This window comes from Marmota marmota, unplaced genomic scaffold (assembly GCF_001458135.2).
Source record: "Marmota marmota marmota unplaced genomic scaffold, marMar, whole genome shotgun sequence".
NCBI lineage: Eukaryota > Metazoa > Chordata > Mammalia > Rodentia > Sciuridae > Marmota > Marmota marmota.
In genome coordinates, this window is record NW_026000016.1 from 5841941 (window position 1) to 5869628 (window position 27688).

At 34.6% G+C, this 27688-nt stretch overlaps 1 protein-coding gene across 24 annotated transcripts in view; it reads right to left on the reverse strand.

Annotated features, from left to right (window-relative positions):
* Crem (cAMP responsive element modulator) overlaps positions 1-27688 on the reverse strand; it is a 66736-nt gene that overhangs the window by 19038 nt on the left and 20010 nt on the right. For 7 of the 24 annotated variants that reach the window (XR_007349694.1, XM_048809071.1, XM_048809073.1 and 4 more), the window contains exons 3-6: positions 18205-18351; positions 15230-15327; positions 14731-14873; positions 5826-6014 (exon numbers count right to left, since the gene is read on the reverse strand). The exons of 1 other annotated variant lie outside the window; for it this stretch is intronic. Coding sequence is in view for 22 of the 23 variants with exons in the window: in XM_048809071.1 (XP_048665028.1) it covers positions 5826-6014; positions 14731-14873; positions 15230-15327; positions 18205-18351 (577 nt within the window). In the remaining variant the exon portion in view is untranslated. Of the gene's footprint in view, positions 1-5825; positions 6015-14730; positions 14874-15229; positions 15328-18204; positions 18352-26325; positions 26437-27688 lie in introns of all 24 variants that reach the window. 16 more of the 24 variants (XM_015483429.2, XM_048809074.1, XM_015483428.2 and 13 more) reach the window with 6 other exon arrangements.

Consider the following 27688-nt stretch of genomic DNA (forward strand, 5'->3'; position numbering starts at 1 on the left):
GGGGGGGGGGGGAGTACTTAGACATGTAAACTCTGGGGATTTAAAAAACCCACGAATACACTGACAATCGGCACAGAAATCCTGTCTGTCCTTCTTAGACACTTCTAAATTTACCAAGTAAGAAACATCCAGTTGCCTTTGTTCACTTTCATTTGCTGAACCATTTGTTACAACACCATAAAAGCCAGCTGTTCCTAACGTGACACAGAATTTGCTAATTTTACATGAAGAAAGTAGAAACAGAAATTTTAAAAATTCACTATGCCAATGTAGTATTGTATAACATTCTTCCACAACTATTAAATTAAATTATATGAACTTGCTGATATTTAAACATTTTGGCCAATATAAACAGCAATTTGCTTACTCAACCTAATCATTATTTTTACTGACTAAAGCCCCTTGAAAAGGGTTTTGTGATTTTAAAAATTCATAAATAAATCACAATTACTATTCATAAATTTTTAAATGTGAAATTTTATTTGAATAATTTGAAGGTTCAGCACATGAGCCAGACTATTATAGAAAATTTAACAATAGCATGGTTAGACACAAAGCTGGCAAATGTTCAACAGTAATAACAGATCATGGCCCAGAAAAAAAAATATCTGCATAAAAATAAGTGATGTGTCACTGAGACCTTTTATTTTTATCAATGGTTTGTACAAAAGCCATTCCCTTATATGATGAGAATTCAACCTGACCTTATGTCAATGAAAGGACATTCCATCATATTTTTTTGCCTTATCCAATTAAGCATCTTCCAGGCAGGCAGGAACTTTACATTCAGGTGCTCTGGACATGACATGTCAGATAGTATACGTGTTTCTAGTAATTTTCCAGAGACCCTGCAAAGGTGCTTGGGATTTTCAACAGAAGACAGGACAAAGTAAGCCTGGAGATCACCCTAGATATCAATCTCAATCAGGGGGTTCCATCAAGGACTCTCTTCTATCCAATCATGCCTCAGGGTTTGGGTCAAAGAATACTACTAGTAAGTTTTTACTTCAAACTTAAAAAGTTCAATTTGGGGGCTGGAGTTGTGGTTCAGTGGTAGAGCACTTGCCTAGCATGTGTGAGACACTGGGTTCAATTCTCAGCATTGCATATAAATAAATAAAGTCCACTGACAACCAAGAAAATATTAAAAAAAAAAGGTTCAATTTTATTTTTAGCCAAATGTCTCTTTAAACTGGCACAAAAATTCTCAGTAAATATTAGTGGAAAAGAAGAGGAAAGGAAGGCAAGAAAGGAGGGAAATTGGTTGCTTAGTTGATTTACTGCATATATACTATATTTAATATATTCCCCTATTAAACTCAATCAATCAGCATATGGAATTAATAACATTTTTAAGGAGGAAGATTATTTCGCTTTCATTCAGTAAATATTTAACATTTATCATATGCCAGGGACTCTGCTAGGTACTAAGGATCCTTGTCCAAACAGAACTTACCATATAGGCAGGATATAGAAAGTCACAACAAGTGTGATACAATGCCTAATAAGGTGCAGTGGGGACCCAGGGATTGTCTAAGCCAGATATGAAGAATCAGGGAAGTCTTCCTGGAGGAAGGGTCATCTAAGATGAAATCTGAATAATGGATACAATTGAGGAAAGTGTTCTTAAAAAACAAAAGGTAAGTATGACAGCTCTAGACAGGAGAAAGGGCATGGTCTATCAGAGAAAATGAAAGAAACAGAGTTGCATACAAAAGAGGGAGAAGGAGAGAGGTAGGAGGCCAGTAAAGGGTCAAGGCGGAGGAAGGCGGAGATCAAACCAAGATTTGGGCCACATAAAAGATTTTGAGCTCTGTCTTACAAATAATAGGGATTCAATTAAGGGTTCTAAGTAGAGGTTGATATGACATTATAGAGTGAATGTTTATGTCGCCCACTCCAAATTTCTATGTTGAAACGTAAGCCCCAGTACAAATGTGTTGGGACCTTTAGGTGGTTAGGTTTTCAGGGTAGAGCCCTCATGAATGGAATTAGTGCCCTTCAACACAGACCCCAGTGAGCTCCTTCACCTCTTTCGCTACTCTTGAAGAAACAACAAGAAGATGTCCATCTCTGAGCCTGGAAGTGGACCCTGGGCAGACACTGATCTTGGACTTCCCAGCCTCCAGAAATGTAAAAAAAAAAGTGTATTATGAAAGCTATGCAGTCTCTGGTTATTTTGTTATAATAGCTCAAATGGATTAGGATATGTGTTTAGATGTAAATTTTAGGAAGACTAAACTGCAGCATAGAGAGCATAATACAGGAAAAAAAAGTTGGAGATAGAGACTTGTTTATAAGAAATATTAGTACCTCCCCAATAATTTTTTTTTTTTTAAGAGAGCGATTGGGCTGGGATTGTGTCTCAGTGGGATAGCACTTGCCTAGCACATGTGAGGCACTACATTCCATCCTCAGCATCACATAAAAAATTAAGTAAATAAAGTTATTTTGTCCACCTGCAACTAAAAATATTAAAGAGAGAGAGATAGATAGAGAGACTAGTAGATTCTAGAATCATGGGGAGGCAATGAAAACAGTCTAGCTGAGCTTTCAGAAATAATCCCCCCCACACACACACCTTCGCCCATCAAAAAAATAAAGAAAACTAAGGCAAGAAGGAAGATGTTGCCTCTGGCAAAATGAGATAAATCTGAAAGCTCTTTTACAACTACCAGCTTCAGAAGCCAGGCATGGTGTACATGCCTGTAGTCCTAGTGAGACTGAGGCAGGAATATCACAAGTTTGAGCCCAGCCTCAGAAATTTAGTGAGGCCCTAAGCAACTCAGTGAAAATTTGTTTCAAAATTAAAAGGGCTAGGAATGTGGCTCAGTGATAAAGAGGCTCTGGGTTCAATTCCAAGTAACACAAAACAATAAAACTAACAGCTTCAGGGCAGACACGTGATGTAGACACCAAATCACAGGTGTGGCAGCCTGAACTAGGGTGATTAGAGTGTGGGGTGTGGAGGAGTAGAAAACATGTGTGACTTAGTTAAGGGGAAGAATCTATAAAGTGGCTTTGGGTAGAGAGGTGCAGGAAGAGTAAGCCAGGTTTGGGGCTTAAAGCAAAGAAGGACAAGTAGTCTATTACTTAAATACAGAAAACAAAAGGAGATTTGTGGTAGGGAAAAATGAAAGTCAAGTCTGGACTTAAGGAATCAAAGATGAGTGTGGACATCTAACTAGCCAGTTGAAGTAGGAGGCATCATCACAGTGAACAGATGAGATCATCCAGGAAGAATGCTGAAATCTAATGGGAAGAGGGCCCTGGATACAATCCTAGGGCACACCACTACACTAAGGAGGAAGATTAGCCCAACAGAAGAGACTGAAAGAAAGACAGAAAAGGGAGACAATGAGAATGCAGTTTAAGAAAGTGAAGGAAGCAGAGGTCAACAGTGTTAAGTAGTGCAGAAGAAATCAATCAAGATAAGAACTAAGAATTCAAAATGAAATTGACATTGCCTTTCAGTGAGATGATAGAGTAAAAGGTAGATAGGGAATATTGTCTTTAATTTCAGGACAAGAATGCCCACTGACGACTATGTTTAACACTGAACTGGAACTCCTAGACACTAATATTAAAAAAGAAGGAGGAGGAGGAAGAGGAAGAAGGAGAGAGGAAAAAAAAGAGAAAAAAAAAGATAAAAAAAGAATAAAATTTGACAAGAAGAAACTTATTTATATATGGTGTAAATATTCATATAGTTTCACAGATTAAAGTAATTAGAATTTACCTAGGTTAACAGATAAAAGATCAACTTTCAAAAAAAATCAATATCTATTTATACCAGCAACAACTAGATAAAAAAATAAGGTATACATGATAGCAAAAACTACCACAAAGCATTCAGGAACCAATTGAGTAAGACCGCCATGGAGAAGAATTTTAAACTGTTTAAAATAAAATCTTACTAACTGAAAAACTTGTAGTTTGAGATTTGTCATTTTAACAACATTATAAAAACTTCAGCTTTCCCTAACTTAATCTATAAATTAAATGCTGTATCATCAATGGTTTTATTATTATTATTACTTAAAAACTCAGTTATTCTAAATATATATGAAAGAGTCATGTTTCAAATAGCTAAATCAGCATGGAAAAAAAAAGAAAAAAGACAAGATGAAGAACTTGTTCTGGAAGACAGAAAGTATAGTACTAGCATACAGAAAAAGATAAATTGAACAGAACAGAGTTGTGAGACAGATCCAAAATTACATAAGAAATTATTGTATAATTAAGGTTGCCCCATAAATTAATGAGGAAAGAACAAACCAATGATTAGGGATACAGTATAGGGAGAAAACATTAAAAATGGATTTCCAGCTAATTATATACAGAAGTGGGTCCTAGATGGATTAAGGATATAAAACTATAAAGTTCATGGATGACAATGTAGAAAAATAATTCTGTGACTTGTAGAAGAAAAAGAATTCTGGCTTGGGAGGCTGAGGCAGGAGGATGACAAGTTCAATGCCAGCCTTAGCAATTTAGTGAAACCCTATTCTTTAAAAAAAAAAAAAAAAAAGAAGAGCACCCCTGCATTCAATTCCTGGTACCCCAAATCATAAAAATAAATAAATAGATAAGTTCTTACATAAAAATCCCAAAACCCAAGACTTATATGTATATTATGTAAAGTAAAAATTATAAAAACAATCTCTATTTACAGTTCAAATTTTCAGATTTTTCCATGTAAAAAGATGATATGAGAAAAATGACTATTCTTTAAGATTATTCATTTAGGGGTTGGGGTTGTGGCTCAGCGGTAGAGTGCTTGCCTAAGCATGTGTGAGGCACTGGGTTCAATCCTCAGCACCACATAAAAATAAATAAATAAAATAGAGGTAGTGTGTCCAACTGCAATTTTAAAAAATAAATAAATAAGATTATTCATTTAGATACATAGGATTCATGAGTAAGGGAAAATATAAGATTGTTTTAATATTACTATTTCAGTTCTTCACATACTTCTATTATAATCTACATTAATTATAACTTATTTTTTTCCCATACTTGCAAGACTTTCAAACTAAAAGAACTGGTATCACTTGTCTTAAAATTACTGCTATGCAACCTAAGCAAACGAACCCAAGGAAAATAACTAAATTAAAACACAGAATTTTTAAAAACTGTATTAAGTACACATATTACAGTTATCATAAGCACAAATAAAATTCAAATAATATTTAATTAAAATTTAATTTAAATCTTAGGTAATCCTAAAAGTTCAGGGTTACACCCCAACTTTTATTTCACTACTGTCAGCTTTCAGAAGAGCTAGAATGGGTACAGAAGAATTCAAATATGATAGCAGACTAACACACACACACACACACACACACACACACACACGCACACACACGCACACACTGCATTTGTTTTGAAATGAATTGTTTATAAATTAGACTTGAATGTAATAGCTGAGGAAAGACCCAAATTCAGGGCATTGTGGACTATATACTTAACTCTTCGTAAAACAGGTATGAGAAATATAGGAGGTACAGCATTTGTAACTTCCAAAAGAAGGCTATTAACCTAATTAAAAATTCATTAATGTTTCCAACTCCCTTTGTCTATCATGTTGCTCTGAATTTAGCTTTCTTTAGAACCAATAAAACCTGCTAAAGAGTGAAAGTCAGATAATTTCTTTCACTTCTTTAATGTATTAAAATATTTCTCCCTTAAGCTTTTTTAAGTGTTTCCCACCCCACCCCCAAACTCTATCTCCTATATATTTCACCAAACTCTAAAATCACCACTAAAGGGTGTGATATAATAATCCACAGGTATTCTAAATGTATTAGATTAATAAAATATACCTTGAACAACAACCTGGCTGCCTGGGACAAAGAACTGCTGTGTGCCATCAGCTGATTGTGCTGCATACTGTACAATTGTAGCACCTGGTGGAGGAGCTCCTGAATTTGTCATTGTTAATGCCTGTAGTCCCTGAACACCATCAGATCCTGGATTAGAAATCTGGATTGTTCCACCTTGGGCTATAGCAACTTAATAGAAAAAGAAAAGAAATATTAGAGAATTTCAGGATTCATTTTTAATAACCCCATATTGGGAGATATACTCTGGGTCTATGTATTACCATTACTTCTCATTCTCAAATTATCCTTATTTTTATATGCTGAATTGATAAGGAACATCAGCTTCATTATGGGAGAAGATACTGAATGACTGATTGATTTCTGTGGTGTTGGAGATGAAACCCAGGGCCTTGCACATGCTAGGCAAGTGCTTTAACACTGAGATACATCCCCAGGCCAGGGACAAGACTTTAAAAGTTTACAAACACCTGAGTATATTTAATATTTTGAACTTTTAGAAATTCCTGGGACCCATAAAATTTTTATTCTCCCTGGCATCCATCCAACTAAAATTATTTAAAAGAGAGTGGCAAGGCAGACAGGGAGAATGCCCAGCTTCTTGGTGTTCTCCATTCTCTCCTGTATTTTTAGTTATAAATAACATTCTGAAATGCTCAGCAAAATTTCCATTAAGCATTGCAATTTCAATGAGTCTGTACCTTCATTCAGCTATTTTTCTAATTTATCGTCAAAAGACAGTGTCTTTTAAAGTAACATATATCAAAAAACTCAAAACTACAAAACTGTAAACTATAACTTTAACTATGGCAGAAGAATCCTGTAATGTAAAATGTTAAGTTGAAAAGGTCTTTACCAGTTAACTCTATTGACGAATTTGTGCTATAATATTTATCTCTACTAAATATCTGGAATACAACAAATATGAGGTAAGTTCCTCTAAATACTGAGATTAGCTAGTCATGCTTTAAAGTTAACATATTGTCTCTAGGTAAGCGCTCTACCACTGAGCTACAATCCCAGCCCTTATCTATTGTTTAATGACAGAAGATCAACCCTATCTTGGATAGAAAGGGCCTACTCTCAAGAGAAAAATAATCAGGTTGAGAGGGGGATACACCCCAATTACTTTGACTGGTTTTGGTTAAAAGTTTCAAAAGAATAACTGATCAAATGTTTTGTTTTAGGGCTGGGGATGTAGCTCAATGGTAGAGCATTTGCCTAGTGCATGTGAGGCCCTGTGTTCCTTCCCCAGCACTCCTAAATAAATAAATAATGGCTAAAATGTTTTAACATTTCTCTAATGGACAAAAAAGTACTATTTAAAATATCTAATAGGTCTGCTATACTTTAACATAAAGATTATGATTTCATGTTTTAGTTTAAACAGTAGAAATTAATCAGAACCAATGGCTATCCTTTTTTAAAAAAAAGAAAAAAAAATCATACATAAACTAGCTAACTACTTTACAATGAAGATTTTAAAAGCCCATTATCAGAATAACAACATGTATGGATCAAGGTAAGTGCCTTACAGGAATATTATAATAGTATTTAAAACATACTCCAAATATATTCAAGTCATTTCCAACATTTTTAATAGCATTTAAGCAAAGACCACTTAGGTGATAATCTGGATAACATAAGCCTATTAGAACTACAGAAAGAGTAAAAGTAACAACAACAAATTTTCAGTTCTTTCACCTAATATTCTAGTACCTACTACAGAAAAATGGGTTAACACTTTTAAAAAGTTTTCAATACAAATGCGTGCTGTTTCTTTAATTCACTGACAGGTTACTATTAGAGTAGGATTGACAGAAACTGAAGAATCAGTTGCAAAATGTTGAAGTACTAAAGCTGAAAAACCCTGTGATAATATTAATTTATTAGGCTTCTTTAGGACATTATATTCTGTACACATTTTAAAAATAGGATATCTTCAGCTGGACATGGTGGAATATCCCTGTATTCCCAGCAATCGGGGAAGCTGAGGCAGGAGGATCAAAAGCTTGAGGCCATTCTGGGCAACTTAGCAAACACTGTCTCAAAACAAAAATAAAAAGGAGTAAGACAGCAGGCTCAGAATTTCAAGGCCAGTTTCTGCATCTTAGCAAGGCCCGAAACAATTCAGTAAGACCCTGGTTCAATTCTCAGTATCAAAAAAAAAAAAGCACTCATAAAAATTCAATTTNAAACACCAATACAATTATGAAGCTTTTGGAATAGTACTTAGGAATCATGAAAAAGATAAGAAAAATCTACATTTTCTCTTGTTTTTTATTTCCCCCTTTTCCCAATAATTTTTCCCCTAAAGTTCCAACCCATACTACTCTGTTTTCATACTATGAACACACAAACCAAAGGTCTGTTTCTCTTGCCATATTATTTTCTGATGAAGTCAACATATAATTAGATATGGAAAACAAACACCACCATTCCCCCCCTCCCCCACCAAGTGGGCTCCAGGGGAAAATATTTCTACTGATAAGTCTCATGCTTTGAACCTAGTTTCATTTTTTATACTGAAGAGACCCTTAATTTTGGCATTATCAAATGGCAAAGGACATTCCCATTCAAAATATTATCTCTTGTTTGATAATAAACAAGATTTACCAATGCTTCAGGATCCTGGAAACAGGCTTTGTATGTGCCTATCTGTATTCAAAGATTTGAGTAGAAAACTTCTTAGGTTTCAAAATATTCAAGGATAGAATAATCTGTTTTTAGTAAACATAAATCAAGATAAATAGCAGAAAAAAATAAGATAAAATTAACTGAATTTGGACAAGTTCTACTTTAGCATTTTTAAAAAACTTACAGTGAAAAATTTCCAGCAAATGTAAGAGTAAAGAGAACTATTTGTCATTCATTTCCCCTGCCTTCCCCCGTCCCTTAAGGTATTTCAAAACAAACCCTGCATATCAGACTAATCATTTTTAAAAGTTATTAGTGACCAATGAAAATAAAATACCTTTGAATTTCCTATTCATTTTACTCGGGGGACCTAGGCTTTCTTAATCCTTTCCTGGAGTGAAACATGCAACAGAGGCAAAAAGGTTTATAACTATGACCACATACATTTTTGTTGATAACATTGAGGAATCCACACTGGTCCATGATATTGATGGAGACTCAAGCAGAAGTAAATGTCTATATACACACTTATTTTTTCCTCTTTTAAGTAATCTTCAAAAATATTACTTAAAATAAATAATAACATTTCATAAAATAATTTAAATTGAATTAAAATTGAACAGTGAGATCGCATAATCATTTAAATTCTATGTCAATTTCCATTACAAATTAATTCAAACCTGCTAGTATGCTATTAGCTCACAATAGTGGTAGACAAAGGTTAGGTTGCTATTATCCCAACTGCTCTGGGAACTACCTAAACTTTTTTTTTTTTTTTGGCTAAAGTCTAATGTGCATTATATCCCATAATTAACCCACAACATGAGTTATACCCCATAAGCAAGCAGGTCACTCAACACCTACTGGTTGAATGTTGGACATGATGACCTTAAATTAAGACTTTTTAAATTTTAGACAGGAAAAGGGTAACATCAATTTACTCAGTATATTCCTTCTAAGTTAGTTTTAGCTCATCATACAAACATCTTTATATACATCCTTATATGGTGATAATATTTAGTTTCAAATCAGTATTAACCCAAGAATGCTTCCCCTTCCTCCCAATGTGCCATATTCCTTATAAGATAATATATCAACTAATCTAAGGCAATACATTTAAAAAAATTCTGGGACACAAAATTGCTTGGAAATCTGCTACTTCCGCTGCCATTGAGCACTTTTCTCTAACAGCTATTATTATCATTAAAAGTATGGAGAATATTACTTATGGGATGAAAATTCAACAATCTTGGTAAAAATTTTTAACTGAAAAAGTAGCATTTTAAGTCCTATATAATCAATAAATATGACAAGAAAGATGAATGAGCCAGATGAGGTGGTGCACACCTGTGATCACAGTGACTCTTAAGAGGCTGAGGCAGGAGGATCACAAGTTCAGATCAGACTCAGTAACTTAGGCCCTAAGCAACTTAGTGAGACCTTGTCTCAAAAATAAAAAGGGATGGGGATATAGCTCAGTGGTAAAGCATCCTTGGGTTCAACCCCCAGGACAATAAATACATAGGTTAGAAAACTGGAAAAAAAAAAATCCATGAACAAAGGAGGAAGTAGAATTTGTCCAAATTAAAATTTCATCTGAGGGGGCTGGGGTTAGGGCTCAGTGGTAGAGTGCTTGCCTAGGACATGTGAGACACTAGGTTCGACTCTCAACATAGCATAAAAAAATAAATAAATAAAATAAGATATTGTGTCCATCTACAACTAAAAATATTTTTAAAAATTTTATCTGAGAAAATTAAATTTTCTCTTGATGCTATATTTTTAATTCTAAACTTGTACATACGAGCTAATTCAAATAAACCATGTAAATGTTCTATTATTATTATTATCATCATCATTATCATTTTGAAATAAGACTTCACTATTTTGCTCAGGCAGAGGCAAATAGTGGTTAAAGAGCCATATTTACATGAAACAGTATTTTAAATGGTTTTGCAAGTTACCCTGGGAGAATATAAGCTAAGTCACTACTAATAATAATAAATGCAACTGCATTTACTTTAGAATGTGTACAGATTTCTTTCATGAAGAAATGGTGTTGATTCATGAGTCTCCCAAGAATTCTGAATTATTTAAACAAAGTTCACATTGTCTTTTCATAATGGTGGATAGTGGATTGACCTACTTACCTTTCATGTACAAGAATTCCAGTAAAGATGAGTTAACAGAGACCTATTCTAACAAAATTCCTAGTAAAATAATGTAAAGGCATACAACATCTAGAAAAAGAACAATTTGAAGTCATAGGTGATAGCTTTTAATTGGTAGGGAAAGAGGTTGAGTGTAGTATGGTGGCAGGCACACCTTTCTTGCTTTTGCTTTGTTTTTATGAATTTTCTCATCTACTGAATATATTAAACATCTGATGCAGCAAGTAACATTCTTTGCTAATTTTAAGATTCTCTCAGTAGCCATCTTTCATATATTCTCCTGAGATAGAACAGATTTTCTTTGACCAGAATCACATTACCGTTTGTTGGCTGTGCTGGGGATAAAACCCAAGGCTAAATGCTAAACAAGCCCTCTACCACTGAGCCACACCCCCAGTCCCACTTAACTAATAGACAGAAACTCTATACGCTAAGATCTTTACTTTCAGTAAAGGTTTTACAGGCCTAGCTCTGTTGGTGCTACAATAATAAAACCCACCCTATTTTAATTTTTATTCTTCCAGTAACTGAGGTTAAACCCAGGGCCTCATGCATGATAGGCAAGTGTTCTACCACTGAGCTACATCCCCCTACCCTTCTTATTTTATTTTGAGACAGGATCTCACTAAATTGCCCAGGCTGGCCTCAAACTTGGACTCATCCTGCCTCAAACTCCTGCATAGCTGGGATTATAGGTGTATATTAACATGCCTGGCTTTATGTTTAAAATTTTAAAAACCTATCTTAAGTCTCTGCCTTAAGTCTACACCCTGGAAGTATCCTATTCCAACTTATTGGAGTCTTATTAAACTTATTCCAGGCTGAGGCAACTTACTCCCTGCTACAAAAAAAAAAAAAAAGCTAGAATTAAGAAAGTTAACTTCTGAAAATATCTTTCAACTATTAAAAATGTAATTATTTTTATATGGGAAAACTTGAGTACATATATTTTTATTTTATTTCTTCAACTTAAACACATTTAATTTTTTTGTTTTTAATATCAGTCAACTCATTATACAAAGTTAAAAATAATAAAATAATCATCTTAAAGAACAAGAGCAAAGTTTGGGGGAAAGTCATGCATGGATGAATGTTGAACAAAGAATTAAACCTAAACGGAAAGGAACACTTTTATAATAAAAGGTTATGAGCTGGGAGCAGTGTCACATGGCTGTAATCCCAATGGCTCGGGAGGCTAAGGTAGGAGGATTATGAGTTCAAAGCCAGCCTCAGCAACTTAACAAGGCCCTAAGCAACTGAGACCCTGTATATAAACAAAATACAAAAAAGGTCTGGGGAGCTGAGGAGGCAGGGGGTTGTGGCTCAGTGGTAGAGCGCTTGCCTAGCATGTATGAGGAACTGGGTTTGATTCTCAGCACCACATATAAATAAAAAATAAATAAAGGTCCAATAACAACTCAAAAAATATTTTTAAAAAAGGGGGCTGGGGATATGACTCAGAAGTTAATTGCTTCTGGGTTCAATCCCTGGTACCAAAAAAACAAATAAATAATAAAAAGTTATGAAAGAGTCTCCAAAACACACACAGAAAAATATTCAGAAATTCTAATAAAATAAAGTCCTCTATTCCAAAATCCCAAGGATGCTAGTAACTGTTTCTATTTCTAGATCTTTAGATACAATATTAAGGCATTAATATCTGTTTTTTCTAGTAAGAAATAAGATTAATTAAAATGGATCTTGTGTGCATATAAATATATATTATTCTCTAAAGTCCATAAATGACTTTAAAAAAGTATAAATGTTAGTATTTACTTCTCAAATGAGTTATCTACATATACAAGTGTCACTAAATGTCCCCAAAAGTGTATTAAAGTTTAATTTTGATATTGCTTTGTGTGGTAATTTTATCTACAGAGCAGACATAAAGAACAACCACCATTTCTCATTAAAATAATCATCAGGATTATACTGTATAGGTCTAAATTAAAACAGTTGACAGAGTCCATGACATCTTACTAGGCAAACAGATAAATGTCTAATTTCTAAACATGCAGTTTTCTAGTTCTCAACCATAGCTCCTGACTACACCTCCCCCTATTGTATATATACACAGTGAGTTTTAATGCTGAGTTCTCTGCTATGAGATAGCACCAAAAGCACAAGGAATAAGGTATAGGAACTGGCTGGAAGGAAAAGCCTAATGAACATAAATGAGAGTCCAACACAGCAAACCTATATTTCAATAGTTGCATGTCTTTTCCCAACTACATTTACCTTTTATCACCTTCTGTCTTCACATTGACCCCAGAATTTAGCAATTTACATTGCTCTCACTTCAGACTGAAACTTGAGATGCAAAAAATAATAATTTTAGCTCTGATCACTGTGATATCAAATGGCAGAAAGGGGGTGCCTTTCTATATCATCTCTAGCTTCAGCATCGTCTCAATTCCATATGTTTTCACTATTTCAAACTTTCACCCAATAATCTAGGCAAATTAACCTCTAACACTCCCCTGTTACCTTATAAACAGATCACTGCTTCTTTGAGAATTACTAAGCGGTGTTAAGATATGCCAAAGAAATGTCAAAATAAAAGCCTCTCCGATCATCCCCAAAACTTTAAAAAGTCTTACCATTACTTCTGCAGTAATTCCAATCTTTTTCTTTTCATGACACAAACAAAAAATGTTAACTTGTGTATAGCCCTCCAGGGTAAATGGATAAAGCTGCTCAAGGCCAGGCTACCCAGTGAGGATACTACTCCAGCAGGTCCCAGGACTGCTCCACCCCTCTGGGAAATGAGAGATAGAAGTTCTACACTTTTGGAGCCTGGTGCCAAATTCCAGAGACATACCAGGTGGCAACTCTGATGAACAGTGCTAAAACTCCCACCACATATACCCAGTGGGCCAGATGAGAAAAGCATATAAGTGAGAAGTAATAAAAGAGAAACAATAGTGAAAACCTCAAAGTCTAATTCTTGCAGGCAGTGGGGGGTTTTCTTCTCTTAACACTGATTTTGGACATTTTGAACATGTCCACTCATTAGGGGCCATAGATAAATGACACCTAATACTGACAGGTATCTGATAGAAGATGCCCAAAATCACCAAAGGAAAATTAATTTAACAATTTTATACTGCAAATCCATCACAAAAGAAAGTTCTAAAAAAAAAATTAAAAATTAATGACTACATATGAAAGAATATAATTTATTTTAATAGACTTAAAATTTTTCTAGAGATTGTTACTTTTAAAGGGGAAAACAGAGAACATATCTATAATCTTAACACCTTATTTGGACAAACACGATTTAATATCACATCGTTTTCAATACTGATGTTGCTTACCCCACACCCCCGTCCCATCCTTTCCCCTTTCTTTTTCTTTGCCCTCTCTTTTTAAAAATTATTTTTCTGTATCTATCATTCTTCTTTTGAGGGGAAAGAAAAAACCTAGTATTTTAATTAGAGCAAAAATCATAGAATTAACAATCCATTAAAATGCACAAGACTAAATGTGAATGTATCTGTTTATTTAGAGCTATTGGTGTGTAAAATCTCAAATAAAATAATCTATCCATTTGCTATAGTTTTAAAATTAAATAATTTTTTCTCTTTTGGGAAAAACTGAAACACAATTAACAGTAGAGAGTAGCGAAAACAGAATTACATTAAAACATAATTTAGAAAACATAGGGACCTCTTTTAGATTAGTAAGTATAATATGTTGTTGGTAACAAAAGCCAACAAAAGAATAAAATACAAACATTTATATCTTACATTTGCATTCATTATAAAGACCAAAAAAAGCAATAACTTTCAAACTTTTACTTAGGTGAATAAAACATAAATAGAAAACTCTCCTTTTATTTTTAACCCCAATTTTTCTATATTCAGCAATAAAATTTTTACTTTTCAAAAGTATATGACAGCTGTCAATACAAATCTCTCACTTCTTTAACATGTACTTTTCATTCTAAGATATACAGTTCAGGTATTAATGATGCATTTTAAAATGAAACAATTTAATACCAAAACCAGAATTGCTTCAATAAAACTAGAGAAGACTTAAAGCTAGCACTGTATCATATTTAATCGCAGCATACATACTGTATTGCCCCGTGCTAGTCTGATATATGCTAGTCGGTACTGCCATGGTAGCGATGTTAGGTGGCGTTCCTTCTTCCTCTGATTTTTCTTCTTCAATTTTGGGAACACCAGGCACATCAGAGGAAAGTTCATTCAGTATTTTTCTAAAATACAATTTAACAACATAACTAATTAAGATACATGAATGAGACTTAAAAGAATTGCTTTGATCTATAATTTTTCTTCACAGTAGCACATGCCTGTAATCCCAGCTGAGGTTGAGGCAAGAGAATCAGAAGTTCAAAGCCAGCCTCAGGAACTTAGTGAGGGCCTAAGCAACTCAGTGAGACCCTGTCTTTAAATAAAATACAAAAAAATGGATGGGGATGTAGCTTAGTGATTAAGTGCCACTGGGTTCAATCCCTGGAACAAAAAAATAAATAAATAAGAATAAAAATGTAATGTAATTTTTCTACCTTCTTGGACAAAGTATCATTCTAGTAGTTAACAGTTAACTCACCTATAAGAGGGTCTTCGTGAAAGGATTTCTCTACGTTTATGAGAATCAATTACACCTTCTGTTTCTGCAGACTCATCTGTCTCTGCAACTGTTGCTACCTATAACATAAGATTTTCTGAAATGCATCACAAAATATAAGATTTTCCTCGTTAAAAAAAAATAAAATGGTAGTTAAGGGTCTTTGTGTACAACACTGAGCCAGGTGCTATGGAGCCCCCAAACACAGTGAACCTGAATTTAAAAAGCTCATGATCTGGTTCAAGAAAGGAAAAACAAACACAAACATTAAAGTTGTTGAAAAAAAAAGTATGGAAAGAAATGGTATAGATAATAAATACTATGAAAATGCAACAGAAAGAGTTGTTCAAATGTCAAGTGAGACTTCACTGGGAAGAGCAAAACATAAGATACGCCAGAGTCAAGATCCTAACCCTGAAAGTGCCCTTATAATTCCAGCAAGGAGTAAGTAAGCCAGTGACAGAGGCAGGAAAAAAGCCCTCAATTTCACTGTTTTTTTTTTTTTTCACTATTCCATAGCTGACTTGAGCTGGGTTTTCAAAATAGGTATTAGATAGGGCCAAAGGAGAAAAAACATTTAAATAAACAAGAGTATAAACCAGAATAAAGTTAGGATTTATATTACAAGGAGCAGGGTAGGGTTTAATGGAGTTAAGTCTTAAAAATAAAATAAGGGATTTCTCCTTAAAAAGAAGGATCAGAATTTTGAGCATGATTTCATTTTTCAAGTCATATAAGAATACAATAATTGGATTGATAAAGTCGGAAAACTAATGAATTGCTACAACATGTCTGCTGTCAATATATTTAGTCATTTAACTGTGAGGGACTCGAGTAGCTGAGTTTATAAAACTCACTTTACTTAATACTACAATTACTTGAGAATTTGATTTGGGAAAAATCAAGAGGTTACTAAAATATCCAGAATGCATGCAAGAATGTATCATTGCTAAAGCCCATAAATATGTGTGTATATTTGCCTACACATATAACCACACAACCCCTGGTAATGGACACTCCACAAATAAGGGGAGCTTATTGAAAAAAAATATGTTGTTGCACTAGACAATCATAATATTACTACTAAAAATTTACCATTTTATACTGGGCTTTAATACATCTGTCATATAACCAATACCATAGCAACTCCCTTCTGTGAGGTAGGCTAGTATTTTACCCATTTTAGAAAGTTCAAGCAGGGAAATTATCTTTCCCAATGTCCAACATATAGAATGCTAAGATCCACCAGCACTTATTTCTACAAAGACAATTAAAACCATTAATTCAACAAAGATTTAAAAAGTCAAGTAATAAGACAATATTTTCTTCTAATACCAACCAAGTTAAAACTAAGTTAAAATATCTGCACCCAAATAAAAGTCATAATACAAAGAAGAGTGTGGAATGACTTTCTTCTTTTATTATTAGAGTCGGAAAGAATTAGAAATTTTTTGAATCAAGGGTCACCTCAGAAAATAAAAGACAATGATGAGAATTTTACTTTTGAACAACTAGTAATGATTCCTAGGGCTGAGGTTGTGGCTCAGTGGTAGAGTGCTTGCCTATTATGTGTGAGGCACTAGGTTTAATCCTCAGCACCACATTAAATAAATAAATAAAATAAAGGTGTTCATCTACAACTAAAAAAATTAAATTAAATTTAAAAAGAGCCGGGTGCAGTGGCTCATTCCTGTAATCCCAGTGGCTCGGGAGGCTGGGACAGGAGAATCATGAGTTCAAAGCCAGGCTCAGCAACAGCAAGGTGCTTAGCAGCTCAGTGAGACCCTGTCTCTAAATAAAATACAAAAAATTGGGCTCAGGATGTGGCTCAGTGGCTGAGTGCCCCTGAGTTCAATCCCTAGTACCAATAATAATAATAATAATAATAATAATAATAATAATAAAGAAATGATACCTATACTGAAAAGATAACCAAGCTTTTAAATCATGTGGATTTATCACATCAAATGTCATGCTATAAGCCTCATTCTTATTCTGTGATAGACCCTACTCAAATGTGCAGGTAAAGGATAAGACTAAGTACATGTATCTCAATTTTCCTCACAGATTTTTTTTCCATCAATTGGGCTCAAATAATTTGAAATTTAAAGGATACTAACAAACTGACTTAAGAAAAGAAATAAGTTTAGTAAATAAGAAAAGTATGCTTCTAAAATGCATAATTAATAATTCACATCTACAGATAAAAATGTTTTACCTTCAAGAAATGTTAAGGATTTGTAACAAATTTTGATAAATAGTACCATATATCTCTGGGTCACAACCACATTAACATGTACAAAAGCCAAGGTTTAATATGAATGAGGTACATGACATATAAACATAATACTCAAGTGACAGTAATACCATATCACTTTCAGGCTGGAGTGCAGCTCAGTGGTAGAATGTGTGATTAGCATGCATTAGGCCCTGGGTTCAATCCCTAGCACCAAAATAAATAAATAACATCATTATCACTTTCTAAGGATTACATACACTGAATTTAAAAAATTAAATTTCTACCCACCTACCAATGTGAATATACACGAACACAGTATCAGTACTAAAATCTTTATATTACATGATCAGACATCTTTCCCAAAGAACACTCAAGATACTTTAAAGTACCGCTAGAGAGCTTTATTAAATAAATCTGAGTATGAGCACAGAACAACTTGAAGAAGACATGAACTGCTTATCTAGTGATTACTAATTCTGCAAATTAAAAGCAGACAACAAAAACTTCAACTTTTAAGTCAAATCTATGCACTTAGCAAGGTACATGGCACAGCATATAAAAAAAAAGAAATCCCTTCAAACATCTAATTAAAAGATTTGAGTATAAAATCTTCATAGAGAAAAATGATGATAAATGAATTAGTAGTAAAAGAAAAACAAAAAAGTCTCAAGAAAGTCAATGAGAAATCAACGACAAATCATCTAGGAAGGAAGCTAACCTGAACAGTCTGTATTTGTGGTGAATGAATAACCGATGGTTGTGGTGTCTGAATTACTCCCTGGACATGTACAGTTTGGCCCGAAGGTAACTGCACTAGAGTTACAGCTGGGGAGCCTCTTCCAGTGCCTGATCCAGCTACAGAAACCTGCAAAAATGATCATCATTGAGGATTAAAGCTGAACCTTAATTTGCTATTGTCTATTTTTAAGAAACACCACTCACTACTATGACTAACTTCTCTTTCTCCTGCTTCTAAGAAATGACAAATCAGCTGGGGTACTTACCATTAGGAGTTGGTCACTGTCCTGGAACTGTCATTCTCTGATGTGACAGATATTAAAGAACCCATGCTCCTCACTTTTGGTGCCCATGCTTCGATGGATAAGAATGTTCCAAGCACAAGGTTCTAAAGCAGTTAAACTACCTCACTACGACCTCATGACTACTAACAGTGACATCTTTTTGAGGCTAAAGTATAAAGTACCCCAACTTAAGAGAAATCGAAGATAAAATGTCAATATGGTGAATTTTTACATACATATGTATAAGTTCTATAATAATTCTAATACTATTTTAGATGTAAGCTGATACCCTGTCTCTATTTTAATAATAAGCCACAGTAATTTTTATGTCCCTATTATCACATAAAAAAAAGTCTAGACCAAAGAAATTTCGGGTCCTTTCAAGCCCTAGTATCTCTGATGGAGAGAAAGCTCCTGCCTCAGAGCTGGCGTGGCCTCCTGGCACTCCTCCTCTCCCCAGAGACAGAGCATCCAAAGAGAGGACCAGAACTTCACTTAGCTTTAAGCAGAGAAGAACATGTAGTCATTAAGTTGCTCTTGTTTTCAACAGAGATCCCTACCAGCAAGACAAAATACCTCTACTCCTTTGAACTTGAAACCTGCTAAGTTTTTTAAGTAGTAAACAATTCTGTCCTATAGGCCAGTGTGATTTTAGAAATTTTGCTTCATTTCTCTAAGATTTACTATTTACTATGACTTACTCAAAACAGTCAAAGACCTTGGAAATGAAATAAGCCACTTATTTCTTTCTTTCTATTTTTTGTACTGGGGATTGAATCCACTTAGTCACATCCCCAGCCCTTTTTGTATTTTATTTTGAGACAGGGTCTCCCTAAGTTACTGAGGCTGGCTTTGAACTTATGATCCTCCTACCTCAGCCTCCTGAGCTGCCGGGATTATAGGTATATGCCACCATGCCTAGAAAGCCACTTGTTTCTACCAAGAGTGGTAACAGAACCAAAAGATATTAGTTTTTGAAGGAAGCCTCTGTGTGTGATGTTACCTTTAAAGAATACCAATGATTTACAATTTGCTTTACTAGTATTTCAAAAGGCATTAAAAATTGGGTTTACAACAGTAAGATTTATTTATGTCATTCACCTAGAAAGCAAATTTCTCTGGCAGTGTAAAAGTTAAAAATCTTTTATCCATACAAGATAAGTATCTGTTGAGCATTATACTAGTCTCACTAAGGTAAAGCACAGAATTGAAAAAAGACCTAAGAAACAGTAGCACACCGAAAAGTATAGAACAAATTGCTTCTCTTTATGGACCATGAATGTTTTCAGAATACAGATTTGAAAGATCGGTGTGGACGTGAACAGTAAGTGAAGGCTTTGTGTGGAAGTCAGAGCTTGAGCCAGACCCTGATCTGAGCTAGGTAACAGTTGGACATACAGCAAAAAAATGACAGGGCAGGGGAGATTAATATGCAGGCCAAGAGCCAGTTTCAGCTTGCCTTGCCCTCTCATAGTCTACCTTAGACTTTAAGGGGGAGAAAAAAAAAAATCCCATATTGAACCAGCAGATTTAACAATTACAAATTAAAAAGAAAAAAAATGGTTATATTTTACAAGTGTTCTCGGCACAAAAGGCAACTTTGTATGAATTATAAAAAAGTACCCATCTCTGTGTTGACTAATTACCAAAGGTCTCCCTTTTCTCCAAACAACTAGTTCTCAAACCTTTTAATATCAGAACACTTTTACACTTAAAATTTGCTAGGAATTTTAAGGAACTTTTATTTATATGATTTATATCCAGCTTAAGTGTTGGTAAACACTTAATAACCACAGTTGGGCATGGGAGAACACACGTGTGATCCCAGATACTCAGGAGGCTGAGGCAGGAAGATCACCAAATTTGAGGCCAGCTTCGACAACTTAGCAAGACCCTGTCTCAAAATAAAATTAAAATGGGCTAGGGATGTAGCTCAGTTGTAAAGTGCTTGCTTGGCATGTGTGAGGCCCTGAGTCTGATCCCTAACACACACACACACACACACACACAAATTAATAACCAGATCTTGTGGAGGGGGAACCCTGCTTTGTGGCTTTTGCTGATTTCTATGATATAAACACTCATACTATGGAGTATTTGAAGCTACCAATGAAGATACTAGACACAAAATTGGAAAAAGATGTACACAACTGGCCTATGCAAGACATTACAAGCCTGCTTCAGCACTCCATTGGTTTTTGTTTTGGTGTGTTTGTTTGCCGTACTGGTGATTGGTAGGCAAGCACTCTACTTCCAAGTTACATTCTCAGCCCTTAACATATACTGTATTTTGGGACAGGGTCTTGCTAAATTGCCAGGCTAGCCTCAAATTTATAATCTTCTTGCTTCCAACTCCCTAGCAGCTGGGATTACAGAAATGCACCACCACACCAGGCTTCCTCTGATTTTATCCACAGAAATATAATATCATAATAGAAATTACAGACTATTTTAAAAATATTTAGTAATTCATTTCCAAATAATAAGTCCCTTACATGCTAACATAATCACATTTTAAGAAAAACAATTACATTTTACAAAGCAAACAAAAGATATTTAATGACACTATTTTTACAAATACCCACCTTTTTGTTTTTTTAATTTTTAGCTGGGCCCGATGACTCATGCCTGTAATCCCAGTGACTTGGGAGGCTGAGGCAGGAGGACCGAGAGATCAAACCCAGTCTCAGCAACTTAGCAAAGTCTAAGCAACTCAGCGAGACCCTGTCTCTAATAAAAAATATTAAAAAGGGCTGGGGATACGGCTTCATGCTTAAGCGCCCCCAAATTCAATCTCTAGTATCAAAACAATTTTTTTTTTAGTTAAAGATGGACACAATACCTTAATATTGTTTATTTTTTTAAACTTTTTTTTAAAGATAGATAGAGAATTTTTTTAATATTTTATTTTTTAGTTTCCAGCGGACACAACATCTTTGTTTGTATGTGGTGCTGAGGATCCAACCCGGGCGGCACGCATGCCAGGCGAGCACGCTACCGCTTGAACCACATCCCCAGTCCCTTGTTTATTTATTAATATTTATTTATTACTTGTAGTTGGATGCAATACCTTTATTTTATTTATTTTTATGTGGTGCTTAGGATTGAACCCAGGACTTCGCATGCACTAGGCGAGCGCTCCACCACTGAGCCACAAACCCAGCCCTTATTTATTTATTTTTACGCGATGCTGAAGATCAAACATAGTAGTGCCTCACAAATGCTAAGCAAGTGCTCTACCTACACACTGAGCCCCAATCACAGCCCTACAAATTCCTTTAATGTCTAGTTAACGGAAGATACTAATATCTACTTTTACCATGAATCTGTTACATGTTGTGTTAGTTGGTATGTAAAAAAAATCTGGGCCTGATATAGATAACATGATTTTAAAAGGGAATAGTATTAAAATAGCTTTTACTTGCTTTATTTATTGATTGATTGATTGATGCTGGGGAGGAGCTCAAGGCCCCAGTCATATTCTGCAAGTTTTCTACTATTGAGCCACATTCCCAACTCTTTTTCCCCCCTAGTCCTTTTTTAAATTTTATTTTGAGATAGGTCTTAATTAAGTTATATATGACAGTAGAATGCATTTATGCACTTTGTTATATCATACATAGATGGGATATAATTTCTCATTTTTCAGAGCATACAAGTTGTAGAATCAAATTAGTCATGCAGTCACATATATACATAAGGTATAATGTCTGTTATGTTCTACTTTCCTTCATATTCCCACATCTCCATCCCCTCCCCTCCCTTCACTTCCCTCTACTTAATCTAAGGAACTCTATTCTTCACTAGTACCCCCCCACACACATTGTGAATTAAGCATCCACATATTAGAGGAAACAAAATTCAGCCTTTGTTTTTTTAGTGGGGGAATTGGCTTATTTCACCTAGCATGATATTCTCCAACTCCATCCATTTACTGGCAAATGCCATAATTTCATTCTTTAAAGCTGAATAATATTCTACTGAATATATATCATATGTTCTTTATCCATCTACTGAAGGACACATAGGTTGATTCCACAGTTTAGCTATTGTGAACTGAGCTGCTATAAATATTGGTGTGGCTGCATCACTGTGGTATGGTGATTTTAGGTCCTTTGGGTATAAACCGAGGAGTGGGATAGCTGGATCAAACGGTGGATCCATTCCAAGTTTTCTGAGGAATTGAGATATAGTCTTGCTAGGTTTCTTAAGCTGACCTTGAATTTGTGATCTTCCTGCTTCAGCCTCCTCCCAAGTTGCTAAGATTACAGGCATGTGTTACTGCACTCTTATAATAGCTTTCCCAGAAAACATAGATAATCTTTTTTGATAAACGTCAAAACTGGACAAGTGGAAGTTTTCAAAGTTTAGTTGCAATGTGCAATCTGAAACCCTATCAGTTACATCAAAACCCACTAGTCTGAGCTGGGGTTGTAGCTCAGTAAAAGAGCACTTGCCTGGCGTGTGAGGCACTGGGGTTGATTCTCAGCACCACATATAAATAAATAAAATAAAGGTCCAGTGACAACTAAAAAATATATTAAAAAAAATACTGTCTATCACTTACTTTGGATGGATCTTTTACCCATTCAAGATTTTGTTAACATCATGCACTAGTTATTCGGGAAACTTTGGCTTAAATTGTCCAAATGCTGACGTATTTTATGACACACTGTCAGAAATCAATTCACTAAAACAGCACAAACTTCATCAGAAAACTGCAAATACTGTCACAATGGCAGATGCAGGTTTTCCAAATTTTAAAATTTCTGCTTAAAACCCTGAATTTCATTATTGCCAATAAACACTTGTTGTCCTTAAAGTGACAAGCTCACTTCACTTGGTTTTTGAGAAAATACCTTCAAGTTTAAATAGCCATAATCTGGCTGTTAGTCATTTTTTTGAGGAAAAAAAAATTATGTACAAACAAAATCCAGCCAATTCGCCTTGCTATTCAAACAATAACACGTTTCCTCAACAACATCATTGTCTCCAGTATACAACAGAAGTGCTTTCTGTGAACATTCTACTTCATGACATAGATATTAGAATAATATGTACTCAGGGTCAAGATTTAAGCAACTGACAATTTTTACTGCTTCAATGAGGATGTTCTTAACTGAAACTGGTTTTGTTTTAACTGCAAGCGAATGGCAGTTAAGAATACAATGATTGGGCTGGGGTTAGAGCTCAGTAGCAGAGCCCTGAGCCCTTGCCTAGCATGTGGGAGGCCCTGGGAATCAAAAGAAGTGGGGAAGGGAAAGAATATGATACTCATACAGGTCAGTGCCACTGATTTGATTGAAGCTAAGACCACTAGTTTACCCAATATTGTTTTTGTATCATTAGTGCAAATGTTGAAATATCTTAGTATTGTAAGAAAATAAATAAATAAAAGTGATGCCCTAGTAAACCTTCTAAAAGCATCTTCAGCATCTTACCCAAGGTTAGTGCATCACACTAACATATCCCCTATACCCTGACTTTCAGTTTAAAGAATAGAGTGGCAAAACAGGCTGAGATTTCAGCTCCAATGTAGCAGTACAGTCAAAACACTCATGTCCAGTAAGCCTGATAGAAGCTCATGTCAGAGACTGGCAAGATATAAATTAAGCTTTCTAACTTATATAAAAAATGAAAGAAAAAAGCCAAAAAGATTTTGTCCCCAAAAAAAGGCTTGATTGCCCAGCTACTATCATTTCAGAGGAGGGAGACAAACTTTACAATTAGATTTGTGGGCTAGCTCCCTAGATTATATGGTGCTCCTCTGTTCTTGTCCTTCGACCACCATGTGTATGGGTCATCCGGAGGGAAGTAGGAAGGGTATGAATATTTGCTTTTCCTTTACTGGATTTTTTTTTTTTTTTAATGGGGTCTCACTATTTTTCCAAGGCTGATCTTGAACTTCCTGACACAAGTGATCTTCCCATCTCAACCTTTCAAGGTGCCTGGCTAGTGGTGGAAAATTGTAAGGCGTTACATTTCCCCAAGTCAAAAGATTTTCTCTGTAGAATTAAAGAGTTCTCAGAGATACTCTATCAGATATCAAGTGACTCTCAATGTTTTGCTTTGAAAAATACATATAGAGAGTAAAATATCTGAAAACAATGAACTTAAAATGGAAGGAGCGGAGGAACCCAAGATTACTATGAGTATGCCCCAAAATGGACCTGTGGACTAGGGTGGCAGGTAGTGTAGTGCCCATATTAAATTTCTGTGGGGAAATGCTCTAGCTTCAAACAGATGAGATTATTTTGAAGAACTAAAAAAACAATTCAAGAACAACTCATAGACTTTTGTTAAATATAAATCTTGCTTTCAGTTACTTTAGCTGTCTTTAAGTACAGTTCTCATTACTTTATTAAATAATAGATCTATCAAAAATGGATTAATGTCAAAAAAAACCTGCTGCAGAAAGGATGTTCTCCTAACATAGACTATACTCCTAGAATTCTGGAAATAAGCAACATGGATTCCATAACTGCAAAGAAACTTCTGTTATGTCCAAATTCTGGACAGTGTAGAGGCTCATAAGACAACTTTCTTAAAACTGTTAAAATAAATTCTGAGAAACAGCACAAATAATATACCCTACACCTTAGAATTCAGGTGTATCCTTTTAAAAAAGGAAACTGTCATTCTATATTCTCACTGACTTCACCAAAACTGAGGAAGCAATAAGTATTAAGGCTATAACTGTATTGAGTTTACAGGCTAAACATCATTATTAGTCATTAAAAAATTAATATGGCTCCCTGCCCTCAACATCCGAGCATTATTATTATTTATTATACTGATTGCATGGGTTATTCTGCCCTCAAAGTAAGATATGGTACATAAATAGCACAGAAGTAATAAGAGTGATGATTCAAGAACATATGTGCATGATGCCCCCAAAGCCAAACAAAAGGTAAGTAAAGAAGCATCATTTTGCTTTGGGTAAGATGACAGATGCAGTTAGGCAGGTAAGGATTAAAGCAAGGTAGGACAATCAGGTTAAAATGTTTACTAGGCAAGGAGAATTAAGGGAATGACTATTGGCTTAGAGCTCAGAAAAGAAATAATGATTTGAAAAACAAAAGAAAGATCTGAATAATACTGACAAACAGCAATCTATAAGGAATACGATAATTTATTTGCAATGTACAAATAGGATTCTCAAAAAGCTCTGGAAACAGAAAGGAGTTAGTTAAGTCTTTCCTAAAAACACTACTTTTATAGGAAGACAAAAAAACATTCAGTTGAACTAACACATATTAACCACAGGTAGAAATGGAGAACTCGCTCTGACATCAAACATTCATGCTAAGACTTTTTTATAAGTAAAAATTTCAATGGAATACACCGTATTTTTGAATTAACTCATTCTTATTTATTCAACAATATTTCCTGGGAGCCTGCTGTGTGTTTAGACAGTGGGGATTCAGCAGTGAACCAGAAAAGGCCCTGCCAGATTAGGAGAAAAAAAAAGGATGAAGAAACAAATGCATAATTTTGGGTGCTGCTCAATTCTTTAGAGAAAAATAAAGCAGGGTAAGGGATTGGAGAGTGACAAGGTAGGGGGAGTGTGAAAAGGGGATATTTGTGTGGAAAGTTTAATGTCTCAGAAGAGTGGACATCTGCACAAAAAGCATAAAGAGAAATCTGAAGAGAAGGAGAAAGTGAATCTAGAAGTGTATTCATCACATTCCAATAACCAAGTAGGCAAGTGCTAAGACAATTTAAAAAACATTCAAAGAACATATTTTATAACTTTATACCTCTTTTTATGAGGCTTTAAAACTATGAACAATGAATTCAGAGTAGACAATATTTACCTTTTTTTCCAGATCCCCTGAAGAATAATCTTCTTCTATAGGATGCCTGAAACATAGATTATGCTGATGCCACCACATCCACTGAAAATCCCACTACAGACAGTAGTTAATCTGAAGAAATAGGTTAAGGTGATGCCTTACTTGGCTTTGCAATTAAAAAAATCCTAATAATGACGCTTAAAACTGGGAAAACCTCACAATGTTATAACACAGCATTTGATTAGCACCTAGTAGACTAGCTCCAATCTGTAGCTAGGTTCCCTCACGATGGGGTTTATGATGTCACAGTACAGCTGTGAATGTCACAGAGCTACTGGGCCTACATTCAAGACAGTTAATAAAGGACTAAAAAGATGTGAGTTGATAGCAGACTACTCTATCAACTCTGCTGCAAGCAAAATCAAATCTCCAGATCAACTAGTTTAATGTCAAGGACTATAATGAAAATCCATTAACAATCTAAGCAAAATATTGAAAGCTACCTTGATTTCTGTGTATTAAAACAGAATTCAACTATCTTTTTCTTCTTTGAAAAAAAATAGTGTTTAAAAAATCTCAAATATGTTAAGGTTGAAACAGGAAAACAAAACTAATATTAATTGAATACTTAATGAAGATGCAAAACACCTTGCTTTCTAAAACACTAATATTTACTTGGGCCAAATGAAGACAAATACAAACTGGAAATCCAAAACACAGAGTTAGTCCTCATTTCAGCATGTTAAGTGATTTCCTTCCCATTTAGCATTTTTGGGGGGCAGAGTTGTTTAGGTTTTTTTTTTTTTTTGATAGTGTGGCTAATAAACTACAAAATCAATGGAGTTAAATTTTACTTAGTTTTACCTTGAGTATATCAACCGAAAATTTCTGTTAATAAACTAGTCATGTATAAGATTAATATTTTATGTCTACTATCTGTAATAATTCTAAAGAAATATTGCCTTAAATTTTTTTTTTTAAATATTTCTTTTAGTTGTACATGGACACAATACCTTTATTTATTTGGTGCTGAGGATCAAACCCAGTGCCTCACACATGCTAGGCAAGTGCTGTACTACTGAGCTACAAACCCAGCCCCTCAAACTTTTTTTTGCATGTATACCTAAGGCTTAAATAAATATTATCTGAAACCTATAATCTGAATAAAATGGGGAAGGTGGTCACTGTTTCTGGTATTGTAAATATAAATGGACAAATTTTATGTCTCTAAAAAATTTACTTTTTGAAAGCAAAGTAAATATCATAATCAAGCTAGTCTTAATTATACATATATAGTTTAAAGATTCTATTTTGATAATGTTCTTAGCGTGTGTGTGTATATATATATATATATATATATATATATATATATATATATATATAT